This window comes from Mandrillus leucophaeus, unplaced genomic scaffold, assembly GCF_000951045.1.
Source record: "Mandrillus leucophaeus isolate KB7577 unplaced genomic scaffold, Mleu.le_1.0 Scaffold53, whole genome shotgun sequence".
Taxonomy (NCBI): domain Eukaryota; kingdom Metazoa; phylum Chordata; class Mammalia; order Primates; family Cercopithecidae; genus Mandrillus; species Mandrillus leucophaeus.
Window position 1 is genome coordinate 2,972,956 of NW_012105697.1, and position 17,138 is coordinate 2,990,093.

The 17,138-nt window shown below is 42.3% G+C and overlaps 1 protein-coding gene across 1 annotated transcript in view; it reads right to left on the reverse strand.

Annotated features, from left to right (window-relative positions):
- Positions 1–6,397: 6,397 nt before the first annotated feature.
- ZIM2 (zinc finger, imprinted 2) overlaps positions 6,398–17,138 on the reverse strand; it is a gene marked incomplete at its 5' end in the record, with an annotated part of 28,145 nt that continues 17,404 nt past the window's right edge. Inside the window, 3 exons of the mRNA XM_011997039.1 lie at positions 6,398–7,372; positions 11,249–11,344; positions 13,828–13,996. Coding sequence (XP_011852429.1) covers positions 6,531–7,372; positions 11,249–11,344; positions 13,828–13,996 — 1,107 coding nt within the window. The remainder of the gene's footprint in view (positions 7,373–11,248; positions 11,345–13,827; positions 13,997–17,138) is intronic.

The window sequence follows — 17,138 nt, forward strand, 5'->3', positions numbered from 1 at the left end:
GATGATCTTGGGAGGCTAATAAAGCAGCCAAATGTAGTTAGTCTGGTTCTAAAATTTCAGAATTCCTTGGCAATGCTGAAGTGACCCTATTCTTGAGATGCTGGCTTTTTACGAGAAATATAAGAAAAACTCTATAGAAGAAAACTCACAACTGCAAGAACAGGCAGAAATAACTAAGGAAAACTTGTGACATTCTGATAAGAAAACTATATATAAAGCTTTACTGATTGATACAAAAGCCTGAATGAATGAAAAGACAGTATCATATTCCTGGATGTTAAGATTAAATGCAACAATGTTAATTCTCCCTAATTTATAAGTTCATTGCAATAATAATCAAAAGGTTGGTTTTTGATTACTAAAGATAAATTTTAATCTGGAATAACAGAAATGTACATATATAACTTCACATAAGTTTATGTATACATACACATACACTTTTTAAAGGCACAATGATGGAAAACATTAAATATATCTACAAAAATTACAAAGAATATAGATCTAGGATAAAACAGGGCAATAAGCCAATAAAAGCAAATAGATGGTCCAAATATAGATCCTACATTATAAAATATAACTATTTATAATTTACTAATAATGTTGGGGCAATTAACAATGAGAAATAGTATTAACTCTCTTTTCATACCATATGCCCAAGTAAATTCAAGAATGACTAAAGTATGTTTTTAAAACTCCAGAATACAACACTAATGTTTACAGAGGGTTAGATTTTGTAGGGTTGGAAGAAAATAGAAGGACTGAAATATATAAAAATTGAAACATTTTCAAAAAATAAAGAAAATGCCCAACAGGGAAAATCATTTGCAGCCAAGATGACAACAAAGAATTAAATCTTTATTACACAAAGAGATGGATCAAATTGATAGGAAGCTATTAAAGACACATAGACAAATGATTAAAAGACAATGCAAAGAGAGGAAACACAATGGCTTAAGAAGCTTACAGGAAAAAGTTCAACATCCTTAAAAATCAAATAAAGACAATTAAAATGAGATACCCTTTCCCCTATTAGCAAAGTTGCTACTAAACACCCTACAATGAAAAGTGCTCTTAATACATAATGCCAGCTGGGGGGAAGGTGTGGAGGGTAGTGGGTGTGTGTGAGGAACACATACCCCCAAGCGTTACTAGCAGTAGCAGCAGTGCAAACTGATGTAATGTTCCCAAAAGGAACTTGGATATATCAAAAAGCTTAAAAGCAATTATACACCTTCTGACCCAGCAATTCCTCTTTGGCAAATACATATCTTAAAGAAATTTTACATTTGGAAAAATGTTTAAGTACCGAAATGTTCATTATAGTATATTTATAACTATGAAAAATTGAAACGAAATTTTACCTCCCAAAAACAGAGGAGGAGCCATACATAGAAAGCACTGGGTATGCTGTGCAACTGTTAAGGAGGTGATAACCATAGATGAGTGATGAAAGCAGTTTTTTAGGTATAAGATTGGGTAGAAAAACAAGGTGTACTATTGCACACATGGAATGGTCACAGCTATATGACAACTATCTATGAATACCTTAAAAATAGGTTAATACAGGGCTGGGTGCAGTGGCTCACGCCTGTAATCATAACACTTTGGGAGGCCAAGGCAGGCAGCTCACCTGAGGTTAGGAGTTCCAGACCAGCCTTGCCAACATGGCGAAACTCCATCTCTACCAAAAATAGAAAAAAAAAAAAAAAGGCCGGGCAGGGTGGTGCACGCCTGCAGTCCCAGCTACTTGGGAGGCTGAGGCAGAAGTGCTTGAACCTGGAAGATGGAGGCTGCAGTGAGCTGAGATCGTGCCACTGCACTCCAGCCTGGGCAACAGAGGGTAATACAGTCACAAGGGTAACAAAGTGGACAGGTATAGACCATGAAAAAGAGATCTTTTCTTCAGCCACTCCCCAGAGGCAGCTACCTTCATAAATCTGGTCATTAATTTTAAGTTACAAGAAAACAGACTAAAATGTTAATGGTGTTTATAGTGTATTTTTCTGTTTCGGGGGCAGAGGGAGGGAGGGAGATCTACGTTTCTGTAAAGTAGTTGCCTTTAATGAGTCAAATATTACTTTAAAAAGAAAAAAACATTAGTCCATCAGAAATGTGTACTTAAGAAAAAGGAAAGTGAGTTCACACAAATTAGTAAGAAAAAGCATGAAGACAAAAAAGCTAAAGGGCCTAGGTTATACATAAAGAAGTTTTTAAAACTTATTTGGAGAAAAATGCATAATAATGCAAACATGGATTAATTATTGTTAATAATAATCACTTTTTGGGTTTATCAAATAGGTAAAGATTTTTTGGTGGTTGTTTAAGTGAATACATACCCAGTGCTGGCAAAGTTATTTAAAGGGAGTATTTACTTGGCTCCAGGGCGACAAAGGCAGTTCTTTACACCTACAAAAACTGCTTAGCGTGTCTTGTTTGCCTTGGGTGCTGTGCTGAGAAAGATCCCAACCCTGTCCTCAGGTTCACTGGAACCAGAGAGTGGATAACTGGTTAACGACGCCTGCCAGGGACTCGAGAGGGAGGATGGTTTACCACCTATTTCATACCTCTGGCCTTCCCTATGCTGAGGGCTACAAATGGCAGGGCCCCTCCAGAAACAAATTCAGCAGGATCTTTCAAGGGCCTTAGAAATGTTCATCACATGCCATCTAGTAAAACAACTTTTTGGAAATAGATTCTAAAAAGAACTGTAAATACAGTACTTTATGCTTTGTTAATCAGAGTTTTATACAAAGTTATTAAAAACTGTCACAAAATCAGAAAAGAACTTTAAACTTGTAATGTTATTTTTAAAAACCTACACATAGAAAAAATTATTTGTAGAAAAAATACTAAAATATGATTAAAATGTCGTTGCATTTTGATGTGTTAACTGTGGTTTACAACTCTAGTTTATCGCTGCTAATAAAACGTTTTTAAAAATAAATTTTAGGCCAGGTGCAGTGGCTCACGCCTGGAATCCCAGCACTTTGGGAGGCTGAGGCAGGCACATCATGAGGTCAGGAGTTTGAGACCAGCCTGACCAACATGGTGAAACCCCGTCTCTACTGCAAATACAAAAATTAGCTGGGCGTGCTGGCACACACCTATAATCCCAGCTACTCAGGAGGCTGAGGCAGGAGAATCACTTGAACCCAGGAGGCGGAGGCTGCAGTGAGCTGAGATCATACCACTGCACTCCAGCCTGGATAACAGAGCAAGACTCCATCTCAAAAATAAAATAAATTAAAATTAAAATTACATTAAATTTAATTTAATTTAAAATATTCCCTAATTGCAGCTACTCGTTACTGAGTGCCTTCTAAATACCAGGCACTATTAGGCTGTTTTCTATAGATGAACTCTAGGCCTTTCAATGGTTCTCCCAGGGGAGGATCCCCATTTCCTAAGAAAACGAGATATAATCAGCCTCTAAGGAGGACCCTGAGATTTGACCTCAGCTCTCCCTGGCTCCAAAACCCACCCTCTCTCTTCTCTGCCAAGGGTCTCTTCTACCTGTGAAATAACTACCTCCCTGGACTTGTACTAGTTGCGTACCCAGAACGACTAGGAAGTTTATTAGCCTTCTCTGTTTTGCAAAATTTTCTTTAATATGCTTAATATTATTTGTATAGTGAGGAAACAATACCTAATAAAACTATGTTAAAAATCAGAGTTCAAACAAAAGACTTCAATTAATCTGTGGCTCTTTCCAGACCTGACTTAAATCCTGTTATATCCTAATATGGGATCATCATGCAAATTCTTCAAGGAGAAGAGGGTTGTGGAGGAGAGGTAAGTGGTTTATAGTCCTTCCCTAGAGAAAAAAATCAATACAACTTTTAAACCCTGCTAGGATGAGGCTAGGAGTGTTTCTAAAACCTTCAAGATACACACATTTTGGCTCAGAAATTCCACTGCTGAGAATTTCCTCTTAGGAAACAAGACCAGATGCAAAGACATTAGAGCAAATCAATAAGGAAAAATGCCAAAACCCCAAAACTCAAGGGCTACAGGGGTGGAAGCGTAACTATAGCAGCAACGTGTATATAAGATAAACTGACCAGGCACAGTGGCTCACGTCGGTAATTCCAGCACTTTGGGAGGCCGAGGCGGACGGATCATGAAGTCAGGAGATCGAGACCATCCTGGCTAACACGGTGAAACCCCATCTCTACTAAAAAATACAAAAAAATTAGCCGGGCGTGGTGGCGGGCGCCTGTAGTCCCAGCTACTCGGGAGGCTGAGGCAGGAGAATAGTGTGAACCCAGGAGGTGGAGCTTGCAGTGAGCCAAGATTGCACCATTGCACTCCAGCCTGGGCGACAGAGCGAGACTCCATCTCAAAAAGAAAAAAAAAGAGAGAAATTATACGCAACCCTGGTTTCCAACCCTGAGAGGCCAGATGAAATAAATGAGGACACATCCATGCAACCAAGTACTGAAAGGAAACTTAGGAATGTATATCTGCATATGGACAGATGTTCACAATATATGAGAATGAAAATGATAGCCCTCAAAACAGTGTTTATGGTAGTGTATTTCATTTCATAAAAATAAAACTTTTTTTGTTTTGAGACAGAGTCTCGCTCTGTTGTCCAGGCTGGAGTGCAATGGTGCGATCTCAGCTCAATGTAACCTCTGCCTCTCAGGTTCAAGCGATTCTCGTGGTTCAGCCTCCCAAGTAGCTGGGACTATAGGCGAGTGCCACCACGCCCGACTATTTTTTCGTATTTTTAGTAGAGACGGGGTTTCATCATTTTGGCCAGGCTGGTCTCAAACTCCTGATCTCAGGTGATCTGCCCGCCTTGGGCTCCCAAAGTTCCAGGATTACAGCCATCAGCCACCATGCCCAGCCTAAAAATATAACTTTTAAAAGCTATACAGAGATGTATGTGTAAGAAAAAATGGGCACAAACTTTTAGCAGCAAGTATATCTGGGAGGGGGAAATAGAAATACTCAAAGAAAAAACAAACATAATTTCTAGTGTTCTTCTGGGAATTTATATTACTTGCATCACCACTAAAAACCTTAAAACGTGAGTGCTTCTAAATTTATAGGCGTGAGCCACCATGCCCGGCCTACAGTATGAATATACTGAACATTACTGAACTGTATGCTTAAAAACGGTTAAGACACTAAGCTTTGTGTGGTTTTTACCACAATGAAATATAAGAATTTTTAAATGAGTTCTTCTAAATTTAAAAATGTAAACATGAAGAGGAATGTCTAAACTGTTTGACGTATCAGGAACTGGGTAGGAACAGGAGGGAAATTCTGTATTAACCTCAGGGTCACACAGGCCTTAACAACGTGAGAGGGGATTGCTTTAGATTAACAGACTTAAGAGCTCAGACGACCAAACGCGATCTGGGGGGCACGTTTAGATCCAGATTGAAACAAGCTGACTGTCCAAGGACATCTTGGGGGATAATCAGGGAAGTCTAGTTATGGTGTGAGTAAAACCCTTTGTCTGAGGTGATTTAAAAATTTCCTTTTTAAGTAGAGGTACTGAAGTTTAAAAAACATAAATGAGTCCATTAAAAATATGTTAAGTAAATAACAGTTCAAGCAGAATGTAGATTTAGCAAAAACGGCAACAGGAGAAGTGAAATAAAAGACTGATCAGGCTATGAGCCTTCTGACCGTGGGGAGAGAAGTGGATTTCATGAGAGAGTGAATGAGGTAGAAACTACCTTAAAGACATGACAGGGTTTTCCTGGAGGTGAAGGGAGAAAAATTATGGAAGATGTAGAAAGAAAGTGGTTCCTGAAAAGGGTGGGAGCTAATTGAAAAGGCACAGGAGCCAACTTGAAAGAACTCCCAATGGCCAAAGCTACAGCCATTTGAACAACAAAATAAATGACAGTGCTGAATTACAGCCCATAGAATACATATCCATGAATCCATTCTGATATAAAGAAACGAGGGCGGCCAGGTGCGGGGGCTCACGCCTGTAATCCCAGCACTTTGGGAGGCCGAGGTGGGCAGATCACGAGGTCAGGAGATCGAGACCATCCTGGCTAACACAGTGAAACTCCGTCTCTACTAAAAATACAAAAAATTAGCTGGGCATGGTGGTGGGCGCCTGTAGTCCCAGCTACCTGGGAGGCTGAGGCAGGAGAATGGCGTGAACCCGGGAGGCGGAGCTTGCAGTAAGCCGAGATTGCACCACTGCACTCCAGCAGCCTGGATGACAGAGCGAGACTCAGTCTCAAAAAAAAAAAAAAGGAAATGAGGGCAATCCTCCCTCACGATGAATAACACTGAAAAAGGTAAAATCTATTAGCTATTTTCCTATGCAACAAAAATATTCTTTGTAAGCTTTTCACCTGTATGACATCTGAGGAATCCCCTCTTGGAAAAAGGTTTTCCTACATCCTTGCAATATTTTTTTTTAACCACACTTTGATGAATTCTCAAGTTGTTAAAAAGGTGTCGGGGCTAGTGAAAGGCCTTCTCACATTCAGAACACTCTTTCTAGGATGAAGCCAAAAATGTTGAGAAACGTGTGTGCTGTGACTGAAGGTTTCTCAACAGTGATTGGACGCAACAGTTTTCTCTTGAGAATGGAACTGATAATGTTGAGTGAGGTATGAAGGTCGGCCGAAACATTTCCCACACAGCCGACACTGGTAAGGCCTCTCTTGAGTGTGAGTCCTATAATGCTGAATGAGATGTGAATTCCGACTGAAGACTTTGCCACAGTCACAACACTGGCAGGCTCTCTCTCCAACGTAGTCATGTTTCCGCTGATAACGAATTAAGTATGTCTTGCTGGGGGGCAACCCAGGAGAAAGGACTCTTGCTGCCTCATGGGCTTTGAGATGTTGAAGAAGATGCACATTCTGGAGAAAAGCTTTGCCGCACTGAAAACATTCATAGTAGTCCTCCTGACTATGAATTCTTACACGTTCACAGAGATTCGCACACTGGATGGAAGGCTTTCTACCTTCGTTGTAGCCAGAAGGCTTCCTACCAGAATGGGTCTTCTGATGTCTGTTGAGGTGTGGCATGAGATAGAAGGCTTTACCACACTGTTTACATTCATAGGGTTTCTTCCCAGTATGGATCTGTTTGTGTCTCCCAAGGGCTACTTGAGTACTAAAGGTTCGTTTGCAAAATTCACATCTGTTGTGTTTGTTATCTTGGGAAGCTGACTGGGGACTTGTACATATGCCAGGAGCAGTGTCCTCCTGGGGATCCTTTCCTAGAGGATCCTCGGATTGTTCACTAAGAGTAGAGCTTCTCTCAAATTCATCACTGCCACAGCTTCTTTCCTGAGTGAGGGTCTTGGGGTCATTCATTTTTATAGGACTCAAAAGTTTCTCTTGGTTGCCCTGGTGTGGTTCCAATGGATTGTCATGAGCCTCTCCTGCAGAGACATGCCAGAAGTTACCTACTGCTAAATTATCCTTTCCTGCCCCCCAGTAATGACATTTCTATAGGCAGGCTTTGCCCTGGAGTTAGTGCTTTGGTTTCAGGTCTCTTTTCCTAATCTAAAAAAAAAAAAGTAAAAATTCCTCTATTCTTTTTACTCAGAGAGACATACGAATATAATAGAAATAAAGAGACCAAGGGTAACAAACAGATCTCATGGAGGTTGAGAGAGTTTTCTGAAAACCTAAAGAGAAAATGGGAAAAGGACAGAAAGGACAGTAAGTGGCCAGGCACAGTGGCTGACACCTGTAATCCCAGCACCTTGGGAGGCTGAGGCAGGCGGATCACAAGGTCAAGAGATTGAGATCATCCTGGCCGACATGGTGAAACCCCGCCTCTACTAAAAATACAAAAAATTAGCTGGGCGTGGTGGCGCGCGCCTGTAGTCCCAGCTGCTCAGGAGGCTGAGGTAGGAGAATCGCTTGAACCCGGGATTCACCCGGGTTCACCCGAGATCGTACCACAGCACTGCAGCCTGGACGACAGAGTGAGACTCTGTCTCAAAAAAGAAAAAAAGAAAGAAAGAAAAAGAAAAGACAGTAAGCAAGGAAGAGTGAGGAAGAAGCAGAAAAAATATCATCCAGGAGGATGGCGTGTCAAAAAGATGCCACAAATGTACAGAGTTAGAATGAGCAGAAGTCAGAGAAAGAGCTGGGGTTGGGGTTCGCCAGCATTTTCCAAACCATGTTTGGCAGATCGCTAATATTCTGAAAAACAAATAGCTGTTACCATGAAGGGGGTTCCACTGTCAAGTTAATTTGGGAAATGTTGTATGACACAAATCAAGAAATCAAGCAGATTTCATTCCTGTAGGATTCAGAACTTTTAATATGCACCTCGAACCCCAAAAAGGGAAGGTACAGAATGTGGCATTTCTTAAACTGATCTTGCCATGAAACATTTTTTTTTAGAATATCTATTACTGTGGTTCTTCAGGACTACTGAGGAGACACTGGAGTAAACAGGTCAACAACCTCTTGTTCAGAATTAAATAAAGATTCTCCTTTCTTAGCTCCAAATCTCTTGTTTTACCCCAATCTACACTGCCAACCAATTCCCTTTAATTCAATATTTATTAAATGCCTGTTTAGTGCAAGGCATTATCTAACCAGATGGGTCAGAGGTCTGTAAAAGGGACTCTAATCGGACTATAAATGACGACAGGAGCAGAGATGGGGGAACTGACTCCACTTAGGAACAGGACATGATTAGTGGAGGGGACAGCATTTGGCCTCAGCAAACGGGGAAGGGGGGCGAGTTTATATAAAACAGCCTGAGCTAAGCTATAGAACTGTGAAAGTATACAGTCCTGGGGAGCTAGAAACAGGATTTTAGTTGCAAGATCTGTAGGAGATGAGGCTGGGATGCAAATTTCAGGCCAGACTGGGAGGAACTTCAGTGTTTTGCTGAAAGTTTGAATTTTATCTTGACGGAGGTAAGAAGCTGATAAAAAAGTCCATGCTTTATAAAGGCAACTCTCTGGTAGGAAAAATACTGAAGCCCAGGAAGTCAAGTATAAGACTGTGGTTTGGAAGAGAGGTGATGAACACAGTGGTTGCATCCTGGCAGACACTCAAAGTATGTGAACAGAGTACAGGTAAAACAGCAGAGCCAGAACACGGCTTAGGAAGTCATCAGGAAAAGAGGGATAGCTGGGCCCATCACAATGGATTGACTCTTTTGGGAAGTGGTCTTTGAAGAGAACACTCAAGAACGGAAGAGTAAGAGAACACCTAGTCCTCGCTGGCTCTTCTGTTTTCCTTACCCTGCTGTACATCCAATATTTCAGTATGTTCTGCCAGTTCTCCTTTCAGGGAATACCTCAAACCTGACCACTCTACAACCATAGCCTCAGCCTCCATCATCTTTAGCCTGGTGGACTTCAATGGCCTCTTGAATTGGTTTCTCTGGCTTTTCCTCTTAAAGCCCGTTCTCCGTAGGACAACCAGATGGATCTTTCTAGAATAGCACTGCCCAGTAGAACTCCCAGTGCTGATGGAAATGGTCTACACTTTTGCTGTCCAGCACAGTAGCCGTTAGTCACATGTGGCTATCAAATGTTTGCCATGTGGCTTGTGTGACTGAGGAACTAAATTTTAAATTTTATGTAATTCTTACTAGTGTAAATGTAAGTAGCCACATGTGCCTATTGTCTACCGCACTGGACAGTAAAGTTCTAAAATGTCAATAACACTATTTCATTTCCCTGCTCAAAACTTCCCACCATCTTTGCATCTCACTTATAACAAAATTCTTCAACATATTCCTAAGTGGGCTGGCCCCTGACTATCTCTGTGATCTCATCTTCTATCTTCCACTTAACTCAGACCATATTGCCCTTCTTCCTGTTTTTGGAACACCCACGCTCATTCCAATCTCAGGGTCCTCGCATTTGCTGTTCGCTCTGCCTGTAACAGTCTTCCTCAAGATTTCTACATGGTTCAGCTCCTCATCTCATTCAAGTCTTCCACACTGAGGTCTTCTCTGACTATTCCATCTTAAGCAACCTCCCATATCTCATTCTCTATCTGCTTTACATTCAGTTATTATTTGTCTATTTTTAAAAACTACTGCCTCCATTAGAATGCAAGCTCTATGAAGGAAAAGATTTGCCTGTCTTGTTCATTATTGTATCCACAGATGCTAGGACAGCACCTGGTCCACCACAGAAGCCTGATAAATATCTATGGGATGACTGAATGAATGAAGAAACCAGAGTAGGGAAAGAAGAGAAGACAATGAAAGAAACAGAGAGGAGTCTTCCTGGTAACTTCTTGCATTTTGTTTGGACATCCCTTTTCCACTCACACAGAAAAAGGTGGAGGAGGGCTGTGTCAATCAGCACTGTACTGGACACAGCTACTAGTTCAGGAAAGGGATACAACCCGATATGGAACAATGAAAAATCAGCAGAGCTGGAAAAGATGTTTCCTCTCTCTTGAGAATGCGTCTTGGACACACCAGCTCTTTCTTGCTCCTTCTTTGCACATGAACAACAACAACAACAAAAATGCATCTAGGATTTATTGTCAGAGTTGAAGGCAGAGTAGAAGGAGAAAATGAAACTAGGTCTTCGATGACTTCACTGGGTCCCTGAATACAGACCAGCTGATCAGTAGTATAGGCTAATAATCCCTCTATGACTTTAGCCAGTTTGGGTGTGGGTTTTCTGTTAACTGCAACTGAAGGACAACAGTGATCCCAGCTGATGCACATAGTGACCCAATTCAAAGAAGGGGATTTCATGAAGATGGTAAGTGTTATTAGACTGTAGCCATAGAGTTTCGAGGACGTGAAGTCTATGGTTCCAGAACCATAAGGATGCTAGTGGGAACCTTTTGTGGAACTTTCAGAAAAGAGCGTATACGTGTGTCTATGTTGGCAGAAGTAGGGGGATGGAAACCAGAGGGCCGGGGTTAAGAAGAAAAGGGAAGGGAGCCTCTGGGTATCAACAAGTCTGAGGAGCTGATGTGAGGGAAAGTGGAGGGCAGTGAGAAAGACAAGTGGTATCAGGCCAGTTTTTTGTTTGTCTCAGTTAAAGAGGAAAGATCTATATTTTCTAGCTGCAAGGAGAAAGGCATAAGTGAATGGAAGGGCTGGAACACAAGAGTAAAAGGACACTGGCCACCCTGGAACTGAGCAGGACAGGAACTGACGTTGCAGGAAGAGATGAGCTCCAGAAAGGAGATGAAGGGGAGTAGTGAGGAGAAAGAGGCCCTGAGGTGAGAGCACCTACCAGCCCAGGGGGCTTTGAGGAAAGCTCCCTGACTAGCATTTCCTGGTCCCTCCTCCTACACCCCTCACTACTCACCTTGACAAATCACTGTATGTCTGCTGTCTTTCTCCATTGCACGTGATTCCTCCGCTTCCAGGCGTGAGATAATGTCAGGTTTAGAAAACTGGTACCCTGTTGGAGAGGAAGATTCAGAACTCAGGGTTTCAGTAACTCCCAACCCGGGGTCCCAAAGACTCTGGGGTAATAAGGAAGGAATAAACTCTCGCAGGAGTGAAATGTAGCCTGTTTCCAGCCTACAGAAATTTTACCCCCAAGGGACATCTAGAATGTATGGAGATATCTTTGGTTGTCACAACTGTGGGAGCAGCGGGAGGGGTTCCTGGTGTCTAGTACGGCTGGAGGCAGGGACACGGCTCAACATTCTGCAAGACAGCTCCACAGCCCAGAACGATCTGGCCCCACGTCAAGAGCGCCAAGGTTGAACAACTCTGCTATGAAGACTGAAAAGGGGGCATGAGGGCAGTGTGCTGAGCTCTACACTTCAGCACCAAGAATCTGACATAGCTGCTCAAAAAGTCAACAGTTTGGTTCTTTTCCTTCCTGGGATAACGTCCACTGCCTCTTTGTCTTGAAGTGCTGCTCCTCCCCCTCCCTTAGTTCCTTGTTTCCCAAACTTCTATCATTTGCACACCAAATTATTATCTATTTGTCTACTGTCTGACTCTCTCTACTCAAACATAACATCCATGAGAATGGGAAATGTCATCTATTTGGTAACCCCAATGCCTATACCAGGCCTTGTACATCTGAATTCACTGACAAGTTAATGAATGACCCTTGCATTTTGGCATTTCTATGTGCCATTTATAGTCATATTCAGTATTTATTTAATGTTTTTCTTTAGATCACCTTTCTTGTTAACTTAAATACACTTATTTTATTTTTTATTTTTTATTTTTTTTGAGACAGTCTCGTTCTGTCACCCAGGCTAGAGTGCAGTGGCGCAATCTCGGCTCACTGCAGCTTCTGCCTCCCAGGTTCAAGTGATTCTTCTGCCTCAGCCTCTCCAGTAGCTGGGACTACCCGGCTAATTTTTCATATTTTTAGTACAGATGAGGTTTCACCATGTTGGCCAGGCTGGTCTTGAACTCCTAACCTCAAATGAACTGCCCGCCTCTGCCTCCCAAAGTGCTGGGATTACAGGCATGAGCCACTGCACCTGGCCAATATGCTTATTTTCAATGGAAGCTTTATATCAACCCTATAAATGGAAACCAATGTCACTCACCCACACGCACAAAAAATGGAAGGTAACATCATGGTAAATATAACAGAAACTAAGGTTATTGAGTGCTAGCTAGCTTCTGTTGCCTATCTGACACTCAGGGTTTGATGTCTGCTCTCTCTTTGCTAAAATGGAAGAATAATAAGATAGAGAGACACGCTAACAAACTGATATTCTCTACTTGATAGAGTCAGAAGGCTTAAAAGAAAATTAGAAGAACTTTTTTCTCACCAACAGATTGAAGGATTATGTCATGCTGTCCATGTACTGCCTAAAATAATCTTCTATTTAGCTCACTGTACTCATTCCATACTTAGGAAGACAATGTCCCAGGTGACATATAAGATTGCTATTAACACGAAACCTTTAGTGTTAAAGAAGCCAAGGGCTCATAAGATAGAAATGCCTCCAGGTCACTGCATAAGAGCTGGAAAGATAAAATTAATTTATTTCCTCTATTTTGATACTATTCCCCCTCTATTTTAAGTCATAAAATGTGGTAAGCTAGAGAAGAGTATAAAATATGCTGGAAAATGTACTTCCTGGTAACCGATAAGAACCAGAGTTAAACGTATGCATCCCTGTGCTAGGTTTGAGGTAGGATGTGTGTGTTTTCCCACTAGGTCTCTGACTTCACCAGGTTACTGCCAGTGGAACAGCATTTGTTTCGGATTCTGTTTTTCAGGAGACCTCAAGCCCCCAAAAAAGCCACTGAAAAAGGATGTTGGCACCGGCAACATAAACTTTTCACTTTTCACTTTCAACTTTACCTGTGAGAACAGGTAAGACAATTTTGCCTCTGCATGTACAGAGAGATTGGCAACCTCTGATTGTTAAAACTCAAGCCAGTAGAAGTCTTTGGAGCTCCTGGAAGTTTTAGCAATTCCTTCGCTCATTCAATAAACATCATTTAGAGCCTTCCATTGTGCTGAGAACTGGTGGAGCAAACCCCTGTCAGGTAGCACATCAGAGTTTAAGAGAGCAGATTCTGGAGTCTGCTTGGGGTTAAATCCCAGCTTTCGACAAGTAATTTAACCTTCCAATGACTCAGTTTCCTCAACGTTAAAAATGTCGATAATAACAACAACGATAGGCATACCTCCCCCTCATAGGACTAGTGTGGGGATTCAAGGAGTCGGAATATGTAAAACACTTACACAAGTGCCTGACACATATGTAGTGCTCAAGAAATGTTAGCTATTTTATAATTCACAGTGAATTTGATATTCAAATATTAAAATATTGCCTCTGACCTGGGTTGAGACTCACTGACATACTGAACCGCCATTACTGATGAGAGGACACAAAGGAGTTGAGAGCCACTGCCCTAGTGGGAAGAAACCAAGTCCTGTGGAGAAGGCATACTTACCCAGGGAGACCAGGTTCCGGTAATTCTCCAGCATCACCTCCCTGTAGAGGTTTCTCTGAGCAGCACTAAGGGAGCTTAATTCCTCCGGGCTGAAGTCCACAAACACATCCTCAAACGTCACCAACTCCTCAAACACCAGAAATGCTCCTAAGTGTCTGAAGTCCAGGAACTATCCCAGAGACAGGAGAAGGAATGTGATGAGAGGACTGAACATGAGGCAGGCATTCAGACCAGCAGAGAGCTTCCGCGTGCTCTAATGCAGAGCCACAGGCACCTGGCATTGCATCTTGCTTTGTCTTAGAGTCTGAGAGAAGTGGGAACATTACTGAAACAGTTCCTGTTGCTAATTACTACAGATTTGGGTTGAGGGGGAAATAGCCTTTTAAGCCACTTTATAAAGATAGAATGCAAGCATGCAAATACTTAAAAGCTCAGCAGTATACCTCAGCCTCAGGAATCAGAGTCCTGGCTCTGGTTCTTTGTGAGTTTGGGTAGGTTAAGCCTCAGGGTACCACCTGTAAAACAAAGTGCTCATAACATGAAGAAATATTCAATCTTGCTAATAAACAAGGAGATGAAAATCAAAATGACAAAATACCATTTTGTACCCATTCGATTAAGTATTGGGTAAAAATTAAGTAACTGAGTAAAAATTAAGAAGTGGGACAATACCAAGTATTATATAAAACATGGATCCACTGGAGATGCTAAGGGAAATGTAAATTGGAAAACCATTTTTGATCCAGAAATTATTTTTTTAATTTTTAAAAATTTTTGTGGGTACATAGTACTTGTATATACTTCTGGGGTGCATGAGGTGCTTTGATACAGGCAGGCAATGTGGAATAAGCACATCCTGGGGAATGGGGTATCCATCCCCTCAGGCATTTATCCTTTGAGTTACAAACAATCCAGTTACACTCTTTAAGTTATTTTAAAATGTACAATTAAGTTATTATTGACTATAGACTCCCTACTGTGTTATCAATAGTAGGTCTTATTCATTCTTTCTACTTTTTTTTTGTACTCATTAGCCATCTCCACCTCCCTCCAGCCCCCCAACGACCCTTCCCAGCCTCTGATAACCACCCTTCTCATCTCTATTTGACCCCAAAATTCTATTCCTAGGTATATTTGCTCATGTGTACTTAAAGACATGGATGGGTAGGTATGTTTATAATAGCATGTTTGGAACATCCAAAATCTGGAAATAACCCAAACATTCATTAACAGTAGAAGAGATAAATATGGTATAGCCATACAATGAAATAGTATTCTAGCAATAGAAATCAATTAACTGGCCGGGTGCGGTGGCTCAAGCCTGTAATCCCAGCACTTTGGGAGGCTGAGGTGGGCGGATCACAAGGTCAGGAGATGGAGACCCTCCTGGCCAACATGGTGAAACCCATCTCTACTAAAAATACAAAAAATTAGCTGGGCGTGGTGCCTGTAGTCCCAGCTACTCAGGAGGCTGAGGCAGGAGAATGGCATGAACCCGGGAGGTGGAGCTTGCAGTGAGCCGAGATCACACCACTGCGCTCCAGCCTGGGTGACAGAGCAAGACTCTGACTCCAAAAAAAAAAAAAAGAAAGAAATCAATTAATTACAGTTATATATAAGAATCTTGGTAGCCTAAGGTTGAATTTAAAAGGCAGATACCATATATCCAAAGGAAAATAAGCCATCCTACCAAAAAGACACATGCACTCGTATGTTCATCACAGCGCCGTTCACAGAAGCAGAGACATGGAATCAACCCAAGTGCCCATCTACAGTGGACTGGATAAAGAAAATGAGGTGTGTACACACCATTGAATGCTATGCAGCCAAAAAAAGAACAAAATCATGTCGTCTGCAGCAACACAGACGAAACTGGAAACCATTATCCTAAGCGAACTATCGCAGAAACAGAAAACCAAATACCATGTGTTCTCACTTATTAGTGGGAGCTAAACACTGGGTTCGCATGGTCATTAAAATGGGACAACAGGCAGAAGACAGGTGATTTCTGCATTTCCAACTGAGGTACCGGGTTCATCTCACTGGGGCTTGTCGGACAGTGGGTGCAGGACAGTGGGTGCAGCACACCGAGCGTGAGCCGAAGCAGGGCGAGGCATCATGGGAATGCAGGGGGTCAGGGAATTCCCTTTCCTAGACAAGCAAAGCTGTGACAGATGGCACCTGGAAAATTGGGTCACTCCCACCCTAATACTGCGCTTTTCCAATGGTCTTAGCAAACGGCACACCAGGAGATTATATCCTGCGCCTGGCTCAGAGGGTCCCATGCCCATGGAGCCTCGCTCATTCCTAGCACAGCAGTCTGAGATCAAACTGCAAGGCGGCAGTGAGGCTGGGGAGGGGTGCCTGCCATTGCTGAGGCTTGAGTAGGTAAACAAAGCAGCCTGGAAGCTCGAACTGGGTGGAGCCCACCACAGCTCAAGGAGGTCTGCCTGCCTCTGTAGAGTCCACCTATGCAGGCAGGGCATAGTCAAACAAAAGGCAGCAGAAACCTCTGCAGACTTGAATGTCCCTGTCTGACAGCTTTGAAGAGAGTAGTGGTTTTCCCAGCACAGAGTCTGAAATCTGAGAACGGACAGACTGCCTCCTCAAGTGGGTCCCTGACCCCCGAGTTGCCTAACTGGGAGACACCTCCTAGTAGGGGCCAACTGACACCTCATACAGCAAGGTGCTCCTCTGAGACTAAGCTTCCAGAGGAAGGATCAGGTAGCAATATCTGCTGTTCTACAATATTTGCTGTTCTGCAGCCTCCGCTGGTGATACCCAGGCAAACAGGGTCTGGAGTGGACCTCCAGCAAACTCCAACAGACCTGCAGCTGAGGGTCCTGACTGTTAGAAGGAAAATTAACAAACAGAAAGGACATCCACACCAAAACCCCATCTGTACGTCACCATCATCAAAGACCAAAGGTAGATAAAACCACAAAGATGGGGAAAAAACAGAGCAGAAAAGCTGAAAATTCTAAAAATCAGAGTGCCTCTCCCCTCCAAAGGAATGCAGCTCCTTGCCAGCAACGGGACAAAGCTGAATGGAGAATGACTTTGACGAGTTGAGAGAAGAAGGCTTCAGATGATCAAACTTCTCTGAGCTAAAGGATGAAGTTCGAACCCATTGCAAAGAAGCTTAAAATCTTGAAAAAAGATTAGACGAACGGCTAACTAGAATAACCAGTGTAGAGAAGTCCTTAAATGGCCTGATGGAGCTGAAAACCATGGCATGAGAACTACGTGACGAACGCACAAGCTTCAGTAGCCGATTCGATCAACTGGAAGAAAGGGTATCAGTGATTGAA